The 26429-nt window shown below is 55.1% G+C and overlaps 1 protein-coding gene across 1 annotated transcript; it reads right to left on the reverse strand.

The window, feature by feature from the left end:
• Positions 1 to 8077: 8077 nt before the first annotated feature.
• On the reverse strand, positions 8078 to 23870 carry SLC27A4 (solute carrier family 27 member 4; the record flags this gene model as incomplete). The annotated part of the gene is made up of 12 exons (XM_080709663.1): positions 8078 to 8235; positions 11046 to 11192; positions 11273 to 11437; positions 11612 to 11749; positions 13131 to 13257; positions 13397 to 13606; positions 13861 to 13970; positions 14643 to 14734; positions 14833 to 14902; positions 16998 to 17156; positions 19989 to 20383; positions 23710 to 23870. The coding sequence occupies 12 exons, from the start codon at positions 23868 to 23870 to the stop codon at positions 8078 to 8080; spliced, it is 1932 nt and encodes a 643-aa protein (XP_080565789.1).
• Positions 23871 to 26429: the final 2559 nt, after the last annotated feature.

Here is a 26429-nt window from a genome sequence, read left to right on the forward strand (position 1 = left end):
CTGCACAATCCTCCTGTCCCAACCTCCCAAGCGCTGGGGTTACAAGCCGTTGTGCCACCACACCCGGCTCTATTTTATTTTATTTTGAAAAAGGGTCTCTCAAGGTTAATGAAAACCTCACTAAGTTGCTGATGCCTGTTCTTGAACCTGCAATCAATCTTTCTGTCTCAACCTCCCAAGTCCTGGGATTGTTAGCTTGTGCTACCATGCCCGGGTACGATGTCTTTTCCTTTTTCTTTCCCGTACTGGTCAACGAACCCAGGGCTTTCCTTTTACTAGGCAAGGACTCTACCGACACCCAGCCTGCCTGGTGTCTTTAGGGCACTTGTAGTCTAGTGGGGAGACAAGCCGTAATCAAATAAACATACTCATCATACCAGTAAATGTAAAATTTCAAAAGGAAAGTATATTAAGTTATAGGCATTTCAAGAACAGGAAGAGCTGAGTGTGGTAGTGCACACCTGTAATCCCAGTACTTGGGAGGCTAAGACAGCAGGATCACAGGTTCGAGAACAGTTGCAGCAAGTAGTGAGACTCTCATCAACCCAGAAAAACCCTGTTTCAAAAATAAAAATAAAAGCCGGGCATGGTGGTGCACACCTGTAATCCCAGCATTCAGGAGGCTGAGAAGGGAGGATCGCGGTTCACAGACAGCCTCAGCTACTTAGTGAGGCTCTCTGCAATTTAGTGAGACCCTATTTCACAATAAAGGGCAGGGGGTGTAGCTCAGAGGTCAGATGCCCCTGGTTCCATCCCCAGAACCACAAAAATAAATAATTTTTAAAAACAGAAATAGGGTCTTACTGAGTTGCGAAGGGCCTCACAAAGTAGCTGAGACTGCCTGGTAACTGATACTCTGGTCTCTGCCCGCAGATGTTGGGATTACAAGTATGTGCCACCACACCTGGCCATAACATCTTTGTGTGTGGTATTGAAGATTGAACCTAGTAGAATTCTACCTCCGAGCTACATCTCCACCTCTTTTTATTTTATTTTTGTTTTGAAGAAGGGTCTCGCTTGTCGCTCTGAGTCTCACTCTATTGCTGAGCTTCTTGAATCTGCGATCCTGTCTCAGCCTAAGTACAGAGATCACAGGTGTGTGGTATGATGCCTGTGTGTGTGTGTGTGTGTGTGTGTGTGTGTGTGTGTGTGTGTGTGTGTTACGGGGAATTGAACCCAAGGGCATTCTACCTCTGAGCTGACCCCCCAGCCTTTAATCTTTATTTTGAAACAGGGTCTCACTGAGTTGCAAAGGGCCTCACTAAGTAGTAGCTGAGGGTGTCCGTGAGCCTGGATCCTCCTCTCTCTGCCTCCCAAATGCTGGGATTACAATCCTGTGCTACCACGCCTGGCTAGTCTCATTTCTAATCTGATATTGCAACCCCAGATTCTCCCACATTTTTACACTCCCAATTCAACACCACCCTCTCACACCTGCCTCCCTGGTCTTCCTGGCCCTGGCCTTAGCTTCATTGTACTTCTCAACTCTTTTTCTTTTCTTTTTTGTGGTGCTGAGGATTCAACCCCAGGGCATTCTACTTCTGAGCTACACTCCCAGTGTAGCTTTTAATTTGTGACCTTCCTGTCTTACCCCCCAAGTACTGGGTTAGCTTGTGTGTACCACTACACCTGGCTCCTCCTTTTTCTTGTAATCACCGTGATATCTGGGCGAGGTATAGCAACCTGTAATCCAAGTACTTGGGAGGCTGAGACCAGAGGGTCTTGGGTTTGAGGCCAGCCTCAGCAATTTAGTGAGACCCTGTTTCCCAATAAAATAATACAATTAGGGCTGGGTTGTAGCTCAAAAGTAGAACATCCCTGGGTTCCATCTCCACCACCACAGTAAAATTTAAGAAGGGCTTGGGTGTGGTTCTCAGAGATAGAATGCCCTTGAGTTCAATACCCAGTACAAAAAAAAAAAAAAAAAAAGCCTCCGGGCGTGGTGGCACACACTTGTAATCCCTGCGCTTGGGAGTCTGAGACCGGGAGGAGCCAGCCTCAGCTACTTAGTGAGGCTCTCAGCAATTTAGTGAGACCCTGTTTCCAAATAAAATATAAAAAAGGTCTGGGAGTATAGCCTGGAGGTAGAAAGCCCCTGGGTTCCACCCCCAGTACCACCAAAAAAAAAAAAAAAAAAAGAAAAAGCCACTTGGTAGTTGGTCACCCCGCTGGTTTTGGCTGTTCAGAGACAGAGTTCACCTCTGGGCAAGCCAGTAACAATATGAATTTAACATTGTATTAATTCAAAGGTATTTATTCAACACTGTTTTGCACCTGCCAGATGCTTTACAAGCATTACTCCTCACAGGGACTCCTTTTTCACAGGAGAAAACAGATCAGAATGAGTGGCTTGTCCAAGGACCCTCGCGTGTCCGGCTCAGACCAGGATGGCGCCCTCAGGATGCCGTCCCCACTCAGTGGCCCTCACGGCCTGGGCTTGCAGTCCCCACTGCATGCCTGCCTAGGATGCCCGCAGAACAGGCTGGGCCCCTCCCGTCCTTCCCTCCGGCGGGCTCTCCAGCCCAGGCACAGGCCTCCATCCTCTGAACCTCAGAGGGAGACAATGGCCCGCCTGGTGGGGGAGGCGAGGGCTCGGGCACCCCCGCCCGCTGCCCTTTGTCTTCCCACCGCTCCCCTCGCGCCCCCGCGAGGCTGGGAGTCGAAGCTCGCAGGCTTCCTCCTCCCATTCTTGTGCTAATTGGGTGTCAAGCTGAGATCAGTGAGAAAGAAATCCTCCCGAGCTCGGGTTAAACTGCCGCCAAAGCTATGGGCTGAGCCCAGAATATCATTAGGCCAGGAGGAAGCAGGGCCCCTCTTCAGGGGAGGGGCTGGCCTCTCATTCAGGCCCCTTTGAAAGTCACTTGGTCGCCTCCTCCCTGGCTGCTGCCGCCTCAAAGGGCCCCTCAGAGGTATTTAACCTTCTTCCCAGGAATTGAAAGTGATAGCCACACACTGGCCTGGGCAGCCACTTGCCTGTCCAGAGGGCAGGGACCTCCGGGGATGCTGGAGGCGCCCTTCCAGGGTGCAGCCAGCGGGGCGCAGATGGGAACAAGGCTCAGGGAAGGAGACTTTTCTTCCAGCGTGTCATTCACGGGCTCTTTTGGTCTTTGGAGAGATTACCTCTCAGCCTCAGATTCTTCGTCTGCAGAATGGGGATAAAAATCTACTTGTTTTACATTAGGAGGATCTGAGATCATGCACTGGAGGCCTTGTGCTAAGGCGAGTAGGAAGTGCCCCAGGGTGGGGCCCGTGAGGCGCTCACTGTAATCCCTGCACTTGGGAGGCTGAGATTTAGAGACCCAGGTTCAAGGCCAGCCTCAGCAACTTGACAAACGTTGCAAAATAAAAATGAAATAGGGCCAGGGGTGTAGTGCGATGGTAGAGCACCCCTGGGCCCAATCCCTACTATCACCAAAAATAATAATAAAAGAAGCTGGGCATGGTGGCACATGCTTGTCATCCCAATATTCGGGAGGCTGAGACAGGATGGTGGGTTCACAGACAGCCTCAGCTACTTAGTGAGGTCCTCTGCAACTTAGTGAGCCCTTGTTTCAAAATAAAGAAGAAAAAATAGGGCTGGGGGTATAGCTCAGAGGTAGAATGCCCCTGGGTTTCACCCCCAGTATTAAAAAAAAAAAAATTGGTCTGGGGAAGTAGCTTGAAGTAGGATTCACATCTCATATCATGCCTCAATTTTTAACGCCTCCCTCAACCCTGCAGCCTCACTGTCCTTTTTTTTTTTTTGTACTAGAGATTGAATCCAGGGCTGTTCTACCTGAGCTACACCCCTAGCTCCATTTAAACTTTTTATTTTGAAACAGTCTTGCAAAGTTGCTGAGGCTGGCCTCAAACCTATGACCCTTCTGTTGCAGCTTCCCAAGTACTGGGATTATAAGAAGCTCACCAACTTGCTCTCACCTGCAAGTTTGGATATCTGCCTAAAGTCCTTACTTGAAACCCCCTCCTTGAGCCGGGCGTGGTGGAGCACGCTTGTAATCCCCTTGCTTGGGAGGCTGAGACAGGAGGATCGCACAGATTGGAAGCCAGCCTCAGCTACTTAGTGAGGCCCTATTTCCAAATATAGGTCTGGAAGTGTAGCCCGGAGGTAGAAAGCCTCTGGTTTCCCAATCCTAGTACCACGAAAGAAAGAAAGGAAGGAAGGAAGGAAGGAAGGAAGGGAGGGGAAGGGAAAGAAAAGAAAGCAAGCCTTCCTTGCCCTAGGGCACTTGGTTAGAGCTTACAATCTTGGCTTCTTTTCTGGCCAGACTCTCCCACCCTGCAGACTCGGGGCTCCCCAGGGCAAATCCAGCCTGGGTTTCCATCTTCCTGCCCAGTGCAACCTGTAGGATCTGCTCCTAGATGGACTGGCACAGAACTCTGTAAACTGAAGCACTAGATAATGTCAGGAACTGCTATTTTTAATTAACTTCACAAGAATGTTTTCTTGTGTGCGTGTGTGCGCACGTGTGTGTGTGTGTGTGTTACTGGAAATTGAATACGGGGCATCCAAGGTAGCTTCTACTTCCAAGCTACTCTCCCCCAGTCCTTTTATGTTTTTGTTTTGAAACAGGATCTCACTAGGTTGCTGAGTCTCCCTACATCGCGGAGCCTATCCTGGAATCTATAGTCCCGTCTCAGCCCCCCAAGCACTGGGATTACAGGTGTGAACCACCACGCTCTGGTCCCCACAAGCTGTACTGAGCAACGACTGCACCCATGGAGATGACTCAAGGGCCTTGCTTTGGGGATGACAAGATACAGGTCCACTGTCTCCATGGAGCGTGCGTGGGGATCAGGTGTGGAACTGGGAAACAGCCTCATCTGCAGTCTTAACGGATGGACGTGTCTTTTTTCTTCCTTAAACTACTGTGCAAATTGAGCAGATTCAACAGCACAGGCCCCTGGCCACGAGGCTTCCTCGCACACCTGTCTTCATCGCACTTTCACACCTGGGCTCCCTGACTCCACTCACAGGAGGGGCTGCTGAGGCTGAGCCTGGCAAGGCTGGAGCTGGGATTCGAGTGCAGGCCTGACTGACTCAAGCCACAGTTCTGAACCGCGGCCACCACTGCTCTGCCAACCATGTTCATATGGGAGCCTGACTGAAGGGCCTCAGAGGACAAGACGGCCACAGGGTCTCCTGAGTCAGGTCCCTGCCTCGGTGACGGGGAGGCACAGCTCCTCCCAACTTTCCTTGGCCACGCTAAGGGCCTGGAGTGAATCTCTAAGCTCTGTGCGCCCTCTGCTGGCCACATTTGGCATGACAGCCATGCTTTCCACCCCCAAGCCCCTTAGCGTCGCTGAGTAGGGGTCCATGCTCCAGCGGTACTCCTGTTAACCCACAGAGAGGCACCAGCCTCCAGTCTTGGAAAGGCCACTCAAGAGGCACTAAGGGTTTCTCAGCCTGGCCACTGTCAGCTGCTGGCCCAGGGTGTGGCCCAGCTGGCTCCACAGGCATGCATGGAATGGAACTTCTGGCTCCCCCGCTCCTGCCAGGCAGAGCAGCTCAGCGGGAAGGACACAGCCCGGCTTTGCATTCCAGCTCCCAGCTACTCCCGAGGCTTTGGCCAAGGTCAGGGTCTTTCCATGAACAGCCCACTTGTAAGGCTAACCTCACAGACTCCAGGAAAATGTCAGTACTGGAGATGCCCCAGGGGCATGTGCCACCCACTGCCCTGGCTGTGCTAGGACCTTCTCCACTTCCAGCACCCTTCATCCTGCTGTTCAGCGCAGCTCTATAGAGACTGCTCTGGGAGCCTGAGGCACCAAGATTACAAATAAGGCCAGCCCGGGTAACTTAGTGAGGTCCTGTCTCAAAATTTTAAAAATGGAGGAGGGGGGCACGCTTGCCTAGCATGCATGAGGCACTGGGGTTCAAGCAGTAGTACAAAAAAAAATAAAACTTAAAGACTGCTCCAGAGCTGCCTGGGCAGGCTGGTTGGCCTCGCTCTGGCTCTTTGGCAGTCACAAAGAGGATCCTTCCCGCTCCGAACAACTGGGAAAACACACCCCAGGTAGGAAGTGGAGTCAGGGCCTGGGAATAACCCAGCCCTGCTGAGGATTTCTGAGACTCTTGTGGTACTGGGATGGAACCCAGGGGCATTCTACCTCCAAGCTACACCCCCAGCCCTGTTTTTTATTCTTTATTTGGAAACAGGGTCTCACTGAGTTGCCAAGGGCTTCACTTAAGTAGCTGAGGCTGGCCATGAACTGCAATCCTTCTCAGTCTCCCAAAAGCTGGGATTACAAGCATGTGCCACCATGCCCAGCTCTTTTAGACTCTTAAACATCCTTCCTCGTAATGCCCTCTTTTGGCCTTTTTGTTTTTTGTTTCGAGGATTGAAACCAGGGTCATTCTGCCAGAGTTACACCCCCAGCCCTATTTCTTATTTACTTATTTGCAGGTCTGGGGATGGAACCCAGGGGCATTCAACCTCCGAGCTACACCTCCAGCTCTATTATTTATTTGTTTTTTGGTGGTACTGGGAGCGGAACCAAGAGGCTTTCTAACTCTGGGCTATACTCCCAGACCTATTTTCTATTTTATTTGGAAACAGGGTCTCAATAAGTTGCCGAGAGCCTAAGTAGCTGAGGCTGGCTTCAAATCTGTGTGATCCTCCTGTCTCAGCCTCCTAGGTGCGGGGATTACAAGTGTGTGCCACCACGCCCGGCTTTTTATTTATTTTGAAACAGGGTCTAAGTTGCAGAGGGTTCACTAAGTAGCTGAGGCTGTCCACAAACTGCGATCCTCTGGTCTCAGCCTCCCGAATGCTGGGATTACAAGTGTGTGCCACCACGCTCGGCTTACTTTTTTCATTTATATTTTTTGTGGTACTGGGGATGGAATCCAGGGGCATTCTACCTCCAAGTGACACTCTCAGCTCTATTTTCACTTTCAAACGGGGCCTTGCTAGGTTGATGAATCTCACTACTTGCTGAGCTGTCCTTGAGCCTGCCATCCTCCTGTCTCGGCCTCCCAAAGTACCGGGATTACAGGCCTGCACCACTACACCCAGCTCAATTTTACTTATTTTGAAATAGGGTTTCTCTAAGTTGCTGAGGTTGGGTGTGAACCTGCAATTGTCTCAGCTTCTCAAGTACTATGTTTACAGGCATGAACCAGTAGGTTCTCTCTTAGCTTCTGAATCCTACTCTTTCACAGGAGACCACGTTACTTGCCCAAGGCCACAACTTCACACTGGTCTGGACTTTGAAGCTGACACTGCTAACTAAATTCTTTGCTAGGCTTGGTGGGAACCGCCAAGAACCTGGGGCTTCATCCAAGCCAGAACCTGGGGCAGTGGCTGCAGCATCTTACCTGCCTAGTGTGGGTGCATCGTGCATGGATGGGGAGGCCCAGCGGCGGGGCGGGGTGCTCAGGTGGCATGCACTCAGGCGAGGAGGAGTCAATGCAGTTTATTGGCCCTGAGCCCGCTCCCGCCAGTCCTCCTCCCCTGCATATCCAGGCCAGGACTGAGGATAAGGCCACACAGCTCTGAGGGACACCCTTCCCTTCCCCCAACAAGCATGGGGGAAGGGGGTAGAGACAAGGGGTGCTATCTTGACCTCCTGCTGTAGGTGGGGGGTGGGGGTTCACACCAGGTCCTCCTCCTGTACCCCTAGATGTGGGCAGGGCTGAATGGCACATGGCCAGCACTGGGGCAGTATCCTCCCCGGCTGCCCAATCAATGGCCACTATTGTCCCTGCCCACTGTTTGCTTCCTGAGTCAGCCTGGAGGATTCTGCCTTGGTCCCATTTCCAAACTCCCTGCACCTAGGAAGCAGCTTGGTGACCCCTTTGCCTCTCCCTGCCCTGCCTGACCCAAAACGTCATCCTGAGGGCCCCTACCAGTCTTCTCCCTGGGCCCAGCGGACAACTTGGACATGCAGCTTTCACAGAAAGCCTGCGGGGAAGCTGGCAGTGAGGCATCGGGCAGTTCTGGAGGGGGGCAGCACCTCGGGGCGGAGGTGTGGGCCCTGCTTGCTTTGGTCTGGCACAGCCCAGGACCCCTCTGTGGTGGGAGCTGGGGCTTTGGGCCCAGCATCCACTGGCCCTTGGATGGATGTGGGGGGCGGGTCACAGCTTCTCCTCGCCTGCCTGGATGCGGGCATAGGCCTCTGGGTCCAGCGGGACGTAGCGGCCCTTCCGGGCCTCCAGGTAGAACAGCGGGTCTTTCACAATAGCTGGGTCAAAGCCCTCCTTCCGCAGATCTGTCTTCTGGAACTTGTAGGTTCCTGGGGAATGAGGAAGAAGGCTCAGAAAGCACAGGAAGCCGGGCGTGGTGGCGCAGGCTTGTAATCCCAGCATTCGGGAGGCTGAGACAGGAGGATCACGCAGGTTCGAAGCCAGCCTCAGCTACTTAGTGAGGCTCTCAGCAGCTTAGTGAGACCCTGTTTCCAAATAAAATATAAAATAGGTCTGGGAGTATAGCTCGGAGGTAGAAAGCCCCTGGGTTCCACTCCCAGTGCCACCAAAAAAAAAACCAAAAAGCATAGGAGCTAAGCCAGGCGTGGTGGCACACGCTTGTAATCCCAGCATTCGGGAGGCTGAGACTGGAGGATCGTGGTTCGTGGACTGCCTCAGCTACTTAGTGAGGCCCTCTGCAACTCAGTGAGACCCGGTTTCAAAATAAAGAAGAAAAAATAGGGCAGGGGTGTAGCTTGGAGGTTGAATGCCCCTGGGTTCCACCCCCAGACCCGCAAAAAAAAAAAAAAAAAAAAAAAAAAAAAGCGCAGGAGCTGGTGGAGTCTTTTTCAGTCTCCCTCCCCAAGTCTGGACTGGCCTTGTTTGCTTTGACCAGCACAATGTGGCAGAACTTACATGGGGGCTCTGGTCCAGGCCTCAAGGGGCCTGGCGGCTCCCACCCGCCTCCTGCAGGCCCTGGAGCGCAGATCTGCTTTCAGAAGGCTGAGAAATCACATGTAGCAGAAGCAGCACTGTCCAGTGGGGTAGTCTTTAGTCCTAGGCAGCTATTTCAATTTATTTATTCTTATTATTTTTTTTGGGGGGTGGTACTGGGGTTCCTCGAAACCCTTCTACCTCTGGGCTACACTCCCAGACACCTATTTTTATATTTTTACTTGGAAACAGGGTCTCTTAAACCAGCGAGGCTGGCTTCAAATCTGCGCGATCCTCCTGTCTCCGCCTCCCAAGCGCAGAGATACAAGCGCGTGCACCACCCCCCACCATGCCCCACACCCGGCAGCTATTTCACTTTAAATTAACCAGCTGGGCATGGTAGCCCATGCCTGTAATCCCTGTACTTGGGAGGTTACAACAGGAGGATCTCAGGTTGGAGGGCAGGCTGAACACCATGGGACTGTTCGTAGCAACACACTGTTTGAGAAGCAAGCACTTTTAGACTGTCCTGCCGCGGTGGAGTCACTCAGTGATGGCGGCTCTCTGGGCCAGGCAAGGCCAACAGAAGAGCCCCGCAGCTGAGCCTCGCCCAACCCGCTGACCCGCAGGACTGAGGAGAGCAAGTGGCGGGAGCTCTGGAGCGGTGTTCTGCAGCAAAGTGCCTGGAGCCCCAGGTCTGAGTCTCCCCGCCTCCCCTGGACAGAAGTCTCAGAGCAAGCAGCTCAAGGCAGCCGTGTGCCCTTGTGGGCCACACCAAGGCCTGGGCCCTTCCCACTGCTTCAGGCGCTCCTTGGGGTCTGGGTGCCTGGACCATGTCTTTTCCCCCATGCCAGGGGAGGCCTGCCGTTGGCGGGGGGGGGAGGGGCTGACACAATGAGCCGCAAAGATGGCCAGGCAGGTGTGGCCCAGGATGGGCAGCCAGGGGGTCTGAGCCACAGGCTGGAAGGGGCGGCGAGGACAGGGGGTCTGGGCCTGAGCCTCCACACTTCCTGCCCAGCAGGGAACTCTGAGATGGCCCTGCCTTGCTGGGGCAGCTCTGACAGCGCTGCCTTCACGCCCTCCCTCTGCCTCCCTGGGCACTGCCAGCAGTCCTTCCCATTCTGCCCGGCAGCCGGAGAACTCTGGAACTCCAACTGACCAGCTTACCGCTTTGTTTCAATACTTCTTTAGCTTCCTGCTACTCCGGGAGAGTCCAAACTCATACCCTGGGCCGCAAGGCCCTGGGCTCGGCCTGCGGGCTTCTCTGACCCTCCTTACCCCACTGCCACCCCTTGAAGCCTCTGGCTTTAGGTTTCGCCTTTCATTCCTCCAACGCTAAGGCCCTCTTGTCGTGAGGACTTCAAACGTACTGTTCTCATCACAGGAACAGCCCACCCTTAGAAAGTCCTATTTTTGAAGTACTGGGGATGGAGCCCAGGGGTACCTCAGAGCTACACCCCTCAGCCCAATTTTTTATCCTTTTTTTTTTTTTTTTGTGGGTCTGGGGATGGGACTCAGGGGCATTCAACCTCAGGGCCACACCCCACCCCCTGCCCTATTTTTTATTCTTTATTTTGAAACTGGGTCTCACTGAGTTGCAGTGGGCCTCACTAAGAAGCTGAGGCTGTCCGCGAACCACGATCCTCCAGTCTCAGCCTCCCAAATGCTGGGATTACAAGCGTGCGCCACCACGCCCGGCTTTTATTCTTTATTTTGAAACAGGGTCTCATTGAGTTGCAAAGGGCCTCAACTAAGTAGCTGAGGCTGGCCACAAACCATGATCCTCCTGTCTCAGCCTCCCAAATGCTGGGATTACAAGCGTGCGCTACCACACCCAGCTTTGAGAAAGTCCTTTTCATCCAGGTCTCAGCTAAATGTCACCTCCACAGGTGAGCCTTCCAGTTGTCCAAAGACCTCGTCGTTCACCTTGCTGCCTACTTGATGGGGTCCATCCATTCCCAATCTTTGAGCTTGCTTGTTCTACAGCTGCCTCTTTCCCAGATCTACCGGCTCCAAGAGCAAAGGTCTGATCAGAATTTGTTTCCCCATGGCCTAGCCCAGTGCCAGGCTCTGTCAACCACTGTCCACACACCTCCTCCGGGAGGGCAGCTCACCAAGTACCTGCAAGGCTGTGGGCAAAGGCCAGGTGACTGCCCCCGGGAACCTGACCGGCCCAGGCCTAGGGGCTGCGAGGTGAGGTACAGACCTGTTTTGTGCAGTTCAGGCAGGAAGCGCAGGAAGATGGGCCGGGCATAAAGGGGTAACTCCTTTTCCAAGGCCTGTGCAAAGCGTTCTAGGTCACAGCTGCCAGTGGGGTTAGCCACAGCAGCCATTCCAGCTCGGCCCTCGGTTCCTGAGGATGGAGAGTGGACAGTGAATAGCTGGCAATGCCCCGTGCTGGCTCCTCCCAACAAACACCTTCCTCTCATCTACCTGGCACCTCGACGCCATACACCGCCACGTCAGCCATGTCCAGCAGCCGGCTGAGCGTGCCTTCCACCTCAGTGGTGGATACGTTCTCGCCTTTCCAGCGGAAGGTGTCCCCTGTCCGGTCTCGGAAGTACAGGTAGCCCAGCTCGTCCATCACCAGCACATCACCTAAGGAGGGCCTGGGTGAGCAGGACCTGGGCAGTCCTCACTGGAGCCCAAGGATATGTTTTACCATAGGGGCTGGAACAGGGGCAGGCCTGGGAAGGTGTTTCTGATGATGGCAGGAGGTCCCCTCGCCCCTCCCTGCCCCTCTGGAAGCAGTGGCAAAAGGTTGGAACCCACCGGTGAGGTAGGCCTGGTCCCCCTTCTTGAAGACATCCTGAGCAATCTTCTTGTTATTGGCACCCTGGTTCAGGTAGCCATCGAAGCGGCGAAGCGGGTCCTGCTGGATAATGCGCCCTACCAGCTGGCCTGGCTGGCCTGGGGATGGGAAGCAGGCAGGTTTGTCCTAGATGGCCCCTTCCACCAGCGCCTGTCCTCCCCATCCAATGAGCCCTGCTTTTTTTTTTTTTTTTTTGTACTGGGGGTCGAATCCAAAGCCTCCTGGATGCAAGGCAAGCTCTCTACTGAGCTACAACCCCAGTCCTTTTTGTGTGTGTGGTGCTGGGGATTGAACCTAGAGACATTCTACCTCCAAGTTGCACTCCCAGCCCAATTTTCTTTTTTGTGGGTCTGGGGATGGAACCCAGAGGCATTTGACCTCCAAGCTACACCCCCTGCCCAATTCTTTATTCTTTTTTTTTTTTTTGGTGGTACTAGGGTTCCTGGAAGCCCTTCTACCTTCGGGCTACACTCCCAGACCTATTTTATATTTTTTTATTTTTGGAAACAGGATCTCTTAAGCCAGTGAGGCTGGCTTCGAACCTGCGCGATCCTCCTGTCTCTGCCTCTCAAGTGCAGGGATTACAAGCATGCACCACCACGCCCGGCCTGGAGTCACTAGGATTCGATGTATAGATCACTGGGCCTGGCTCTCAGCATTTTTTTTTTTTTTTTTTTTTTTTGGTACTGAGGATGAATCCCAGGGCATTCTACCTCCAAGCTACACCTCCAGCCCTAGTTTTTATTCTTTATTTTGAAACAGGGTCTCACTGAGTTGCAGAGGGCCTCACTAAGTAGCTGAGGCTGTCTGCAAACCACGATACTCTAGTCTCAGCCTCCCAAATGCTGGGTTTACAAGCGTGCGCCACCATGCCTGGCTGGTTCTCAGCATTTTAACCTGACTTGGTTTATACTGCTTGCCACAGAAGTGCCGCATTTCTGGGAGCAGGGGTGTACTGCAGGAGAAGCATGTTCACTTAATTTCACCTCCAGCCTGGAGCTCATCTTGGCTGGTCTGACACACCTGGGCCCTCCGTGATGTAGTCCACTGAACCAATCAGAAGATGAGCAAATACACAGCAAATGGGGCCCAGACCCTACTGGACAGACACCCTGACAAGCCACCTGGGGCCTGCTCAGGTCCTGGCTCCACTCAAAGAGCTGAGCTTCCAGGCCATCCCGGCGAGGCGGGTGGCCATCAGCCGTTCACAGAGCAGCGGGCTCAAACACCTAGAGCCTGACTCTAAGGGGCGGAGGCGGAATCGTCCTAGGCGTCCAGGACTCTGCGTCTCCAGGTCAACATGAAAATGAATGGAATGGTGGGGTGATGGATGAATGGACAAAGAAATGAATAGCTTGCTGCCCTACAAGCAGAGCTGACGGCCGGCCCCGGTCAGAACAGGCTCCCCTCTACCCACACTGGCCGGCCTCTCTCCCAGGCCAAAACCCCTCTGGCCCCCAATTCCCGCCTGGGGCAGACCTGGCCGGCAGGGAATGCAGACGCCATCGGGCCCCCGGATCAGCTCCATGGTGTCCTCGTTGACTCGTACCAGCCGGATGGGGTACACGAAGGACAGGATACGGCTGTTGAAGCCGCAGGCACCCACCTGCAAAGGCCAAGACTTGGGCCAGGGCTCTTCTACCATGTCTCCCAAAATAGACAGTGGGGGCGAGGGGTGACTCCAGCTCCCACGCTCTCACGACGGAACCGGCCCCGTGCCGTGACCCACCCCAACCTCAGCGCACCTGGCTGTCAAAGTTGCCCAGGCTGCAGTTGCACTCAGTGGCCCCGTAGAACTCAGCCACCTGGGGGATGTGGAAGCGGCTGGAGAAGCTGGTCCAGATGGACTGCCGGAGGCCGTTGCCTAGTGCCATGCGCACCTGGTGCTGGTTCTCCGCCTCCCGCGTCGGCTGGTTCAGGAGGTAGCGGCACAGCTCGCCGATGTACTGCACGATCTGGGGGTACTCCGTGTGAGCCTGGGCTCCTGGACTGCCTTACTTCACTGTCCCTGGTCTCTCAGGCCCTCCCCTCCGCAGAGCTGCTCTGTGATCCCTGTCTCTCTGGGGCTCAGTCTTCCCATCTGAACAATGGGAACATTGCCCCCGTGAGCCCTTCTGAGCCAGCTGAGCTGCACAGCGGATGTCCCAAAGCATGGCTGGTGGGAGCGTGGCGAGGGGACAGGGACTTCTTACTCTCCCCCCTCACTTACCGTGCACTTGTACTTGACACAATCATCCCAGAACCGAGAGGCCGAGAACTTCTTCCGAATCACCACCGTCATGCCATGGAGCAGGCACTGCCCAATCCCCACAATGTTCCCTGAGGGCAGAGGCCTTGGAGGTCAAGGGGACGGAGACCCATCGCCCAGGGCTTCTTCCCAGGCTCCTTCCGGGCCCTGTCTTAGCCCCACTAACCAATCAATTCTCTTCTCTATTCAGATGCCTTCCACAGCTCCCCCCTGCCCATGGGATCACGCGCACACTCCTTAAGCAGCCCCAGGGGACTCTGGAGTCACCCCCAACCCCATGAAGCTGCCCTTCAGCCATGCAGGACCAAGCTCCTCTGCCTGGCTTCCGCGCCTCACACCAGCCACCTCCAGAGCCGCCCTAGGCCCCTGCACTGGCGCCGCTGGCACCTGCTGCACTCACGCTCCTGCCCCCCCACGGCCACGAGCATGAGCTGGCTCCCGTGGTGCACCTGCTCCAACCACACACACCACGCCATACTCCCATTATGCCCCGGTGAGTGAGCAGCAAAGCTGCGCACACACATCCGTGGAAAGCAACCGGGATACGCCAGCCGGCCCAGATGCCCTCGGGACTCTGCCCCCGCCCGAGGCTGGTGTGCTGGCCCTCCACGGACCAGGCTGAGGTGAAGTGGCGGCCACGCCTGGATGTGCACACATTTATTCTATTGCAGCATGCTGCCTGACGGGAAAGGTGGGGCTCCCAAGGACTCGGGGTGCCGGAAGCAGAGGGAGCCCAGGGTTACCTGCAGAGTGGTAGAGAGGGAGGCAATCATAGACGACGTCGTCAGACCGCATGCGGAATCCGTAGTAGACCAGGGCAGCCATGCGGTAGTACCTGGAGGGGCGGAGGACCGAGGGCTTGGTGGGCCCGGGATGTCGGGAGGAGGCTGCCCGGCCCCGCCGAGCCCGCCCCAGCCTGGGCGCCTGCCCTACCTGCTGTGCACCACGATGGCGGCTTTGGGTAGCCCTGTGGTGCCCGACGTGTAGATATAGAAGAGCGTATCTGAAGAAGAGAAGGGTGGCTGAGGCAACAGCACAGGGCTGGGCCGCGCGAGGCAGGCGGTGCCGCGGGTGCATCCCGCACCCCCTCGGCACACCTCTTCCCCCTCAGAGGTCCTAGCTGGGCGGGACACTTAGGACAATGCAGAGTGGCAAACGTGGGGAGGACGGAAACACAGACCCCACGACTCCTGGCAGCACCACCTGGCCAGGCACCAGGGCCTTCCAGGAGGGGATGCCTGCCCACGTCCTAGCTGCAGGAAATGGGAGCCAGCACTGCTGACCATCTATTCACCCTGCCCTGAAACTCTGGTTGGGGACCATCAAGTCACAGTTCCTACAGGAGGCGCAGCCCTGCCAGGCTGAAGGCTTGGGATGTCAGCATTCCACTAGGTAAGTGCACAGGCCAAGCAACCCGGCTGGCTGCCGTGTGCCAGCTCTGAGCAGCGTGAGGGCACCAGGGTGGACCAGCCACAGGCCCTGCCCTCAAGCAGCTTGCTCAAGTACTCAGGAGCTAGGAGAGGAGAGGTGAGTAACGACAAGGACCACGGCCTCGCTGGGCTCTGCTGTCACAGTGTGCATACAGAATGTCCCTTGGAGCCAGGCCTGGTGGCACACGCTTGTAATCCCCGCGCTGGGGAGGCTGAGGCAGGAGGATCGCACGGGTTCGAAGCCAGCCTCAGCTACTGAGTGAGGCTCTCAGCAACTTAGTGAGACCGTTTCCAAATAAAGCATAAAATAGGTCTGGGAGTATAGCCCGGAGGTAGAAAACCTTTAGGTTCCACTCCCAGTACTACCCCCCCCAAAAAAAAGAATGTTCCTTGGAAAAGGTCAAGGACTGGCAATGCCAAGATACTTAGAGATGAAATGACTAAAACATGAGCGTTCTAATCTCATCAGCAGATAAATCCATGATGGATTATCAATTTGAATGGACTGACTGGTGGCAACATGCAGGTGGGGTGAGGCAGGTTTTTTCTCGCTGCCCCCGCCCTCCACGACGTGAGAGAAGCAACCCTCCACATACCTTCGTTCTATTTGCTTCCTTCAGAGCTGGTCCTATGGACCGAACCTCTGAACTGAGAGCCCGACACACCATCCCTCCTCTATGGAGTCCGCACTGGTACTGCGGTCACAGCAGTAAGGACGCTGAGGAGGCCCTGGCCTCAGGACGTGGCACACTGTATTCTTTTCAGCCCTTAAAGTCAACCCACAAAGCAGCCTCCATTGCTGTGCCCGATTTTATGGCTGTGGCAGCCAAGGCTCTGAAAGCAGCTGGGAATCTGTGGTCACACAGGAGAGCAACAAGGCCAGAAGAGCTCGGCTATGGCTTGCCGGCCTGGCTGGAGCCCCCAGGCAACACCTCAGGCCAGGCGGCCTAGGGAATAGGGAAGTATGAAGAGGCACGGACCAGGTAGGCTGGGAATAGGGAAGTATGAAGAGGCACGGACCAGGTAGGCTGGGCGTAGAGGAGAGGGGAGGTCAGGGAGGCCTGGAGGAGGGGTGGGGAAGGCAGCCAGTGTCTAGAGGATCACAGCTGGGCATCCTGCACTGGACAGGGCCTCAACGTGGGAAAAGTGCCGTCAACACAGATCCCAGGGGCACACACGATTCTGCAAGTCAGGCACCAGTGAAGGCTGCTCCCCAAATCACAGAACTGGATTTTGGATTCTTGAGCCTAGCACTTTTTTTTTTTTTTTTTTTTTTTTTTGCAGTACTGGGGATGGAACCCAGGGCCTTCTACCTCTGGGCTACACCCCCAGCCCTATTTTTTATTCTTTATTTTGAAACAAAGTCTCACTGAATCGCAAACAGCCTCACTAGATAGCTGAGGCTGTCCACAAACTGTGATTCTCTTGTCTCAGCCTCCCAAGTACTGGGATTACAGGCATGCACCAGCCAGCTTGAACCTAGCACTTTTATACACCTCAGCAAATTTCACCTTCGTGGTGACCCCAGGATGGCCCGGGGTTTCCTTCCCCATTTTCCAGACCGACAAAGGGAGGTGACAGTGCCCATACAAGGCATAAGGAAGCCCTGAGGAGCCCCAGTGCTCTATCCCTGGCCCATCGTAGGGCCCTCCATGGGGTGGGGCCCACCTGTGAAGCCCTTGTCAGGGCGGCTGGGCAGGTGCTTGGGGGCATCTTCCAGCAGAGGGTCCAGGTGCTCTGTGCCAGCAGGCACCGTGCTGGGCTCCCAGGAGCCAGAACAGAAGAGGCTGAGCGTGGAGTCCAGGCTGGCATGTATCTCACAGACAGCTGTGGGAGAGATAGGCAGGTCTGCAGGCAGGCCAGGAAGCCCTGGGTTCCCAGGACCTCTGCTCGTGCCAGGGCCGCTGTTGCCAGGGAGACTGGCTGGTGTGGGAGGAAGCGGAAGAAGCCCCTGAGCTGCCCGTAAGAGCACAGCTCCCCTGAGCTGCTGGCTAACTACGCCTCGGATTCCTCTGAGCATCCTCCGCTCCTTGGCCCGAGGGGGCAGGTAGCAACTGTAGCCTGTTTTACAGAGGAGAAAACCAAGGTACTGAGAATGGGAGGGAAGACTACCTCTCGACAAGACTGAGCTCTTAGCCAATGTGCTGTGCCACTCTGCAGGGGACCAGCTGGAGGATGGGAGTGGGGGTCAGAGGCTCCCATTCCCTCTGGGTGGGAACCTTCTTGCAGGCTCCCCAGATCCTTGGGCACCCTGGCCATGGGCAGTACTGATCCACTCAGCACAACCTACGGCCGTGGACACACCGAACGCTGTACCACTGAGCTCCTCTGGTCACCTTTTTTGTGTGGATCTGGGGGTGAACCCAGGGATATGGCTCACAGGTATATCCACCACAATTTTTTTTTTTTTTTCTGGTACTGGGGATTGAAACCAAAGGCATTCTACCTCCGAGCTACACCCCCAGTGCTATTTTTTTTTCTTTATTTTGAAACAGAGTTTCACTAAATTGCAGAAGGCCTAAGTAGCTGAGGCTGTCTGCGAACCGCAATCCTCCTGTCTCAGCCTCCCAAATGCTGGGATTAAAAGCATGCGCCACCACGCCTGGCTAATTTTTATTTTGAAACAGGGTCTTGCTAGGCTGGATAGTCCTACTACTTGCTTAGGCTGTCCTTAAACCTATGATCCTCCTGTTTCAGCCTCCCAAGTACTAGGATTACAGGCCTGTGCTACCATGCCCAGCTGCCTATTTTATTTTTTATTTTTTTATTTTTTGCAGTACTGGGGATGGAACCCAGGGGCATTCTACCTCAGAGCTATACCCCCAGCCCTATTTTTTATTCTTTATTTGGAAACAGGGTCTCACTGAGTTGCGGAGGGCCTCACTAAGTAGCTGAGGCTGTCCCTGAACCTCAATCCTTCTGTCTCATTCTCCCAAATGCTAGGATTACAAGCGTGCGCCACCAAGCCCGGCTTAGTTTGTATTCTGAAATAGGTCTCACTAAGTTGCTGAGGCTGGTGTTGAACTTGAGATCCTCCTGTCTCAGCCTCCGAGTACTGGGACTACAACAGGCGTGCATCACAGTGCTCAGCGCTGTTATCATATTACTATCATTATTACTGTGGTATCAGAAGTTGAACCCGGGGGCATTCTACCCCGAACTACACCTCCAGCCCTATTTTTTATTCTTTATTTTGAAACAGGGTCTCACTAAATTGTGGAGGGTCTAAGTAGCTGAGGCTGTCTGCGATCCTCCTTCTCCGCCTCCTGAATGCTGGGATTACAAGCGTGCGCCACCACGCACGGATTCGGCTTTTATTTCTTGATCTTGTAACAGGGTTGATGAGAGTTTCACTACTTGCTCAATCTGGCCGCAAACCGGCAATCCTCCTGTTTCAGCCTCCTAAGTATGAGGATTACAGGAATGTGCCACTCTGCCTGGCTTCTTTATTACTTTTGAAACAGGGTCTGCCGGGAGTGGTAGCGAATGCTTGTAATCCCAGAATTTGGGAGGCTGACACAGGAGGACCATGGTTCGAGGACAGCCTCAGCTACAAGTTAATGAGGCCCTTTGCAACTTAGTGAGACCCAGTTTCAAAATAAAGAATAAAAAATAGAGCTGGAGGTATAGCTCGGAGGTAGAATGCCCCTGGGGTTCCATCCCCAGTACCATAAAAAAAAATAATGATAAAATAAAATGAAACAGGGTCTAGCCTTCTACACGATGGCCTTAAACATACCATCCCCTTGTCTCAGTCTCCCAAGTACTGGGATTCTAGGAATGTGCCATTGTGCCCAGTTCCCTGAAACATGTTAATAATATTCCTGTCCACTATTTCATAACCACAGCAGTACAGGGAGAAAGAGCAAGCACTCTGGTCAAACCTGAGACCAGACCCTAATCACGTCAGGCGTAGTGGCACACACCTGGAACCCCAAGTACCCAGGTGGCTGAGGCCGGAGGAGCACCAGTTGGAGGTCGGCCTGTGCAACTTAGATCCTGTCTCAAGATAAAGTAAAAAAGGGTTGGGCATCTTCCGGCAGAGCCCAGCAGGCGCTCTGTGTGGTTAGTGTCACGGCACTTGCCTCGCATGCTGAAGGCTCTGGGTTTGATCCTCTTGGGGTACACACACATACACACCCCCAAAAAACCAAAAAAACAGCCCTGCCACTTACAACTGCCACCTTGAGTGAGCTCCCCACTTCCTCCCTCCGAGTTTGTCTTCTCATCCATATGCCAAGATGCCGAGCCCTCCCTCCCTGGTCTGTGAAGATCAGAGCCGCTCTTGTGAACACCAAGTTCAGCATGCTTGGCACCCACCACGGCAGCAAATAAAAGGCGATCGCCCCAAGGAGAGCGGGAAGTGGAGTCCTGCCCCTACCGTAGGAGCGAGGCACGTGAGACCCAATTAGTCACAAGGAGGCTGCCATCATGCCCGGGGCCAGCAGCACCCGCCACTTAGCTAGTGTTTCAGGATCAGCAGTGCTTAAGATCAGCAGTAGGCAGGTGCCACCGGTGGGGAAACCGGGGCTCAGAGAAGCTGCCAATCACTCCAAATCTCCAGCTTCCCTGGCAGGGGCCATGCCCTTAAGCACGGACCCACACTGCCACCTCCCCCAGAGCTGGAAGGGAGCGGTCTGTGGAGCCCCCGGAGCTCACCTGGGGCCATCTCGCTACCAAAGATGAGGGCGCGGGCCTTGGAGGTGGAGAGGCAGTGGCGCAGGGCGTCGCGCCGGAGGTTGGTGTTGATGAGCGCCGCCTCCACGCCCAGCTTGGCCATGCCCAGCCACAGGCCCACAAACTCATTTCGGTTTTCCATGAAGAGGGCGGCCACGTCGCCTGAGGCCAGGCCCCGGGCCTGCAGGAAGTTGGCCACGCTGCTGGAGTAGTCATCCAGCTGGCGGAAGGTCCAGTGGGTGTCTGTGCCCTCGAAGATCAGGGCCGTCTTGTTGGGGTGGCGCTGCACCGTAGAGGCAAACAGCACAGGCACCGTCCGCCGCTCCCGCAGGTACCGCCGAACCTTCGCCTTCACCCTCAGGAGCACCAGGCCGCCACTGTGGGAAGCAAGCCAGAGCACCGTGAGCCTGCGCGAGGAGGGCTGGCAGGGCTGGGAAATACCCCAGCCCAGGCTGCTGCCCACAAGCCCAGCTTCACGTGCCAGTTCCTCCTGGGTGCCCGGGGCCATCAGCCACACCCTCTCACGACAGCCTCACAGCGACACTCTTTCCTGACAGAGGAGGAAGAAGCGGAGCCTCTCATACCGCCGCAGTTTACAGAGGGCTTCGAAGGCGGAGTGTGAGTGCACAGCTGCAGCCCCAGCACTCGGGTGCCGAGAGCGAAAGATCATGGGCTCCGGGCCAATCTCAGCAACTTAGTGAGATGCTATTTCAAAATAGAAAAGTAAAAAGGGCTGAGGGTGTAGCTCAGGGACAGAATGACCCTGGGGTTCAATCTCCAGCACCATGAACACAAACAAAAAACAAAAAGAATCTCTGCACCAGTAATTCCAGGAAAAGGAAGCTGAGACAGGAGGATTACAGGTTAGAGGACTCGGCAACAACGTAGCAAGGCTCTCAGCAACTTAGCAAGATCCTGTTTCAAAATAAAAAATAAAATTGGGCTGGGGGGGTGTGTGGCTCAGGGGTAGAATGTCCCTGGGTTCCATTCCCAGTACCACACACAAAACAAACAAAAGGTGGAGTGTGGCCTAACCGCAGGCCTTTCTGGGTGCAGTTCAACTCCTGCTCCCCTCCGAGCCTGCCGCTCTGCCCGAAGGCTTCCAGGGCCCCAGCTAGTGGTCCAGACTCTCCCTCCAGGGCCTCCCAAAGCCCATATGCACTGCCCCACCGCCAATGCCACCTGGGCTCAGGAAACAGGTGAGTCAAAGGGGGAAGGCTGTCTTGTTCACCACCTCATCCCCCAGGTCTGCTGAGCACTAGGGAGTTTAGTACTGTGGAATCACCTACCCACTCCCCTTCCTGCCTCCCCTCCCCACCCTCTGACCCTTGAATCCTCTGAGTACTCCAGCCTTTGTTTTGTGTGTGGGAGAGTACTCAGGATCTAATCTGGAAAAGCTCTACCTTTGAGCTACACCCCCAGCCCTTTTTACTTTGTGTGTGTGTGTGTGTGTGTGTGTGTGTGTGTGTGTGTGTGTGTGTGTGTTTTACTAGGAATTAAACACAGAGTATTCCACCTCTGAGCTACACCCCCAACCCTTTTTACTTGTGTGTGTGTGTGTGTGTGTGTGTGTGTGTGTGGTACTAGGAATTAAACACAGAGTATTCCACCTCTGAGCTACACCCCCAGCCCTTTTTACTTATTTGTGTGTGTGTGTGTGTGTGTGTGTGTGTGTGTGTGTGTGGTACTAGGAATTAAACACAGAGTATTCCACCTCTGAGCTACACCCCCAGCCCTTTTTACTTATTTGTGTGTATGTGTGTGTGTGTGTGTGTGTGTGTGTGTGGTACTAGGAATTAAACACAGAATATTCCACCTCTGAGCTATACCCCCAGCTCTTTTTTTTATTCTTTATTTCAAAACAGGGTATCACTGAGTTGCAAAGGACCTCACTAGGTAGCCGAGGCTGTCCTCCAACCGTGATCCTCCTGTCTCAGCCTCCCAAATGCTGGGGTTACAAGCAAGTCCCACCACACCCGGCCCAATTTTTTATTCTTTATTTTGAAGCAGGATCTCATTAAACTGCAGAGGACCTAACAAAGTAGCTGAGGCTGGCTGCGAATCTGTAATCCTCCTGTCTCAGTCTCCCAAGTATTGGGATTACAAGCATGTGCCACTACACCCAGTATCTTTGTGTGTGTGTGTGTGTGTGTGTGTGTGTGTGTGTTTGGAGATGGAACCCTTCTACCTCTGGGATACACTCCCAGACCTATTTTATATATTTTTTTAAAATTTGGAAACAGGGTCTCTTAAGCCAGCAAAGCTGGCTTCAAACCTGCCTCTGCCTCCCAAGCATGGGGATTACAAGTGTGCGCCACCATGCCCAGCAACACCCAGCATTTTTTATTAAAAAAAATTTTTTTTTGGTACTGGGAACTGAACCCAGGGACATTCTACCTCCAAGCTGTACTCTCAGCCCTATTTTATTTTGAAACAGGGTCTCACTAGATTGATGAGAGTCTCAGTACTTGCCGAAGATGTCATCCAACCTGCAATCCTCCTCTCACAGCCTCCCAAGTACTGGGATTACAAGCATGCATTACCAAGCCCAGCTGCCTTTTTGTGTGTGTGCGGGTCTGGGGATGGAACCCAGGGGCATTCGACCTCCGAGCTACACCCCCTGCCCTATTTTTTATCCTTTATTTTGAAACCGGGTCTTACTGAGTTGTAGAGGGCCTCACTAAGTAGCTGAGGCTGTCCACAAACCGCGATCCTCCGGTCTCAGCCTCCCAAATGCTGGGATTACAAGCGTGCGCCACCAGGCCCGGCTGCCCTTTTTTATTTGAAACAGGAGCTTGTTCAGTTGTTGAGGTTCTTGCTAAATTGCTCAGGCCCACAATCCTCCTGTCTCAATCTCCTAAGTACTAGGATTATAAGCATGCACCATCGTGCCAAAGAAACTCTCCAGCCCCCGTGCCTTTGCTGATTCTGTGCCTGGGGGTTGGTCTCCCCCCTTCCACCAGCTTCAAGGCACCTCTGAGTACAGCTCCTTTCCTGCAGGGGCCTCTGGGTTCCCCGAGCCCCTGGCCGAGGCCATCTGTCCTCCTCGGCACTCCCACAGCTCCAGCTGCCACCCTTCCTGCAGGCCACTCCACAGCTCCGTTTAGAATCAGCCCAGACTGACAAATGCTGAGCCGTCTGTTCTAGGCGGGGCTCACTGTGCTGGGCCACAGGAGTAAGCAAGACTGCCAGGGTCTCTGCCCACAAGGCGCTGCCAGTTTAAGGAACCTAAGCTTGGCAGGCTAGATCTGCTTTGTTTCTCTCTGGGCCTCAGAGCCAGCCCAGGACCTGGCATGGAGCAACGGGGAGCAGGTTCTCCCAGATGTCTACCTCGGAGCCCTGCTCCAGAACTCAGTGCCCTTTGTACCCTCTCAGGCTCGTGCCAACCCGAGGACAGGTCCTTTCCCACTGGGGCCCTCTTCACTTCAAGTAAACCAGTGTCCTCAGGACAGCTTGCAGATGTCTCCTCAACATACCTGGGGTCAGTGTGTGTCAAAGGTCAAGGAGCCTCACTTGGAAAAGACTTTGACCTCGGAGATGGAAGTACCAGGTACTCCTGTCAGGTGAAGGGGGTGGAGGAGAGAGGCTCCTTGGGGCCCAGGTGTCCTGTGCTGGTAGGGACTATGGGGTCTGATCTGGGAAGTCTGGGGACCAGGAGTCCAACATGGCTGAGACCCCAGGAAGGACTGGATCAGGTACTCACAAGATATCGCGCCTGATGGTCTTGACAAAGATCCGGACGAAGCGCCAGCCGCCAGACCCCAAGTAGAGCAGGAGCAGGGAGAACCCCACCTGAGTCCAGGGCAGTTTCAGCACCAGCTTGGAGAATAGCAGCAGCCCCACCAGACTTGCCCCGAGCAGCATTGTGGCCTGCAGGCACAAGGTGGTCAGGGGACCCAAACATCTATGCCCCCAGGCCCCCATCTTCCAGCAGCCACTCCACTGTTATCCCAAAGGCCAACCTGTGGTGAGGCTAGCTACCCTAAGTGGGGTGGCTGAGGGCAGGGCCCTTTTGAAGCTCAGGTCCTATGGTAGGCTGGAAGGGCCTTGGAGGAGAGTTCTTTTTCTTTTCTTTTTTTTTTTTTTTTGGTGGTTCTGGGGTTCCTGGAAGCCCTTCTACCTCCGGGCTACACTCCCAGACCTATTTTATATATTTTTTTAAATTTGGGAATAGGGTCACTTAAGCCAGCTCGTCTGGCTTCGAACCTGCGCGATCCTCTTGTCTCCACCTCCCAAGCGCGTTGCGCGCCACCACACCAGGCTGAGTTCTTTTTTCTCTCTCTCTTTTGGTGGTACTGGGGTTCCTGGAAACCCTTCTACCTCCGGGCTACACTCCCAGACCTATTTTATACTTTATTTGGAAACAGGGTCTCTTAAGCCAGCATGGCTGGCTTCGAACCTGCGCCATCCTCCTGTCTCTGCCTCCCAAGCGCGGGGATTACAAGCGTGCGCCACCACGCCCGGCGAGAGTTCTTGAAGTTAAGAAGCAGGAGGCCATTCTAGTCTCTAGTCCTATTTTGGATAACCACTGTCCAAGTGACCTTGGGCAAGTCCCTTTCCCACTTCAGGCCTCAGCCTCCAGCTCTATGCAATGGGATTGTGAAATCTGTTCTCAGAACTTTTCCAGCCCAAACAGGGCAGTCCACTGCGGTACATCCCATATGCCTTGGGGCATTAAGCACCTGCAGCTCAACTCCCCACCCTGAGACCCAGGGCGATTCTGGCCATGACCAGGCCAAGCCGCAACACCCGAAACAGCTTCCTAGGAATGGAGCCCTCAGTCCCTGCCTGTGTGCTTCACGAAGCATCCTACCTCGACTGGTCGGTAGAGGGCGACCCAGCAAACAGGTTAGAACCCCTGAGGTGCCCAAGAGGTGACCGCCCAGGTGGGGAGAGGAAGAGGGTCTAGAAGTCCCCCCCAACCACTCACCCTTACACGATCTGATGAATTTTTGAAGACACGGGCTTAGGATGGGGGAATGGCTGACTGTGCGGCAAGGGCTGGGCTGAAATTAGGATTCTGGGACTATACCTGGCTCTTTGTGGACTTGCTCAAAGGGACTACTGAAGGGGCTCGGTTCTTCTTAGGGGTTTCCTCTTCTTAGGAGGAGCTGAAGGTCAAGTGTGCGAAAGCCTGAGACCCTCCGCGCTAGGCTGGGGGCATGGCCTGGAGCACAGGAGCCCTTAAACACCTCCTCTTCCGAAGAAAAGCAGAACCCAGAGGTGGGGGCAGGGGAACAAAACCAACGCCCCCAACCCCGATGACGGGTTCTCCAAGGTCCTCAGAACCCCGGTCTTCCAAGACCCTCTGGTGCAGAGGCTAGGAATCTTTCCAGTAAAGCTGGGAGCTGAGACAAGGAGGGGAGGGGGTGCCCACTCCCCTGGGCCCCGTCCCGGGTCCTCGGGACGACCTCACCCCTCGACAGGCGGGCGGCAGAGCGGCCGGCGGGAGCCGGAGCAGCAGGGCGCGCCCCTCACCCCAGGCCCGCACCGCAGTCTCCTTACCCACCGCCGCGCTCCCCCCGGGAGCCCACCAGCCCCGCCTGAGCTCACCCGGCGTCGGCCCCGCCGCGCGGTGCCCCGTCCAGATGCGGCCCGGTTGCGGCAGCGGAGCGTGGAGCGCGGGGGGCATCGGCCGCCCCTGGGCGCACACAGCCGAGACTCAGCCGCGCTCCGCCGGCTCGTCGCCTGGCAGGGCCCGCCCGCCTCCCACAACCAGAACGGGCTGCGCCGGCCGCAGCACCGCCTCCCGCGCAGTCCCGGAGGCCGGCGAGCCTCTGAGCCCGCCCGCAGCTCCCTGCTCAGTCCAACCCAGCCCAGCCCAGCGCAGCCCAGCCCAGCGCAGCCCAGCCCAGCGCCAGGCGCCCGGCGCCTCCCGGTCCGCTCGGCCCAGCGCACGCCACGGCCGGGGGCGGCACCGCCGCGGAGCCCGCTGGGTGTTGTAGTCCACATAGCGCAGCCCGGCGCAGCCGCGAGCCCGCTGCCGCGCGGCACGCTGGGAGTTGTAGTCCGCGCCGCCGAGACCACCCCATCCCACCCAGTGCCCCGCCCCAGAAAACCCGAGAGAGCGCCTGCCGTTCTCCTCCCCTAGTCCCCAGGTGCGTGCAGTCCCCCGACCCACAATTGGCCGAAAATCCCAAGGCCGAGGCCAGGCCCCGGGAATTTAACAAGGGCGCAGAGCCACACCTAGAGGGACGCCAAAAGGGTACGTTCAGATAGAAGAGCCAGCCCCGTGCCGCACTGGGGTGTGGTGGCGCATGCTTGCAATCCCAGTACTTGGGAGGCTGAGGAAGGAAGATCGAAGACTCGAGGACAGCTTCGACCATGTAGCGAGACTCTCCGCGACCTTGTGAAACCCTGTTAAAACTAAAAAATAAAAGAGGATTGGGGTGTGGCTCAAAGGTAGAACTCACTTGGGTTCCG

Source organism: Muscardinus avellanarius, assembly GCF_963383645.1.
Source record: "Muscardinus avellanarius genome assembly, chromosome: 13".
Taxonomy (NCBI): Eukaryota; Metazoa; Chordata; class Mammalia; order Rodentia; family Gliridae; genus Muscardinus; species Muscardinus avellanarius.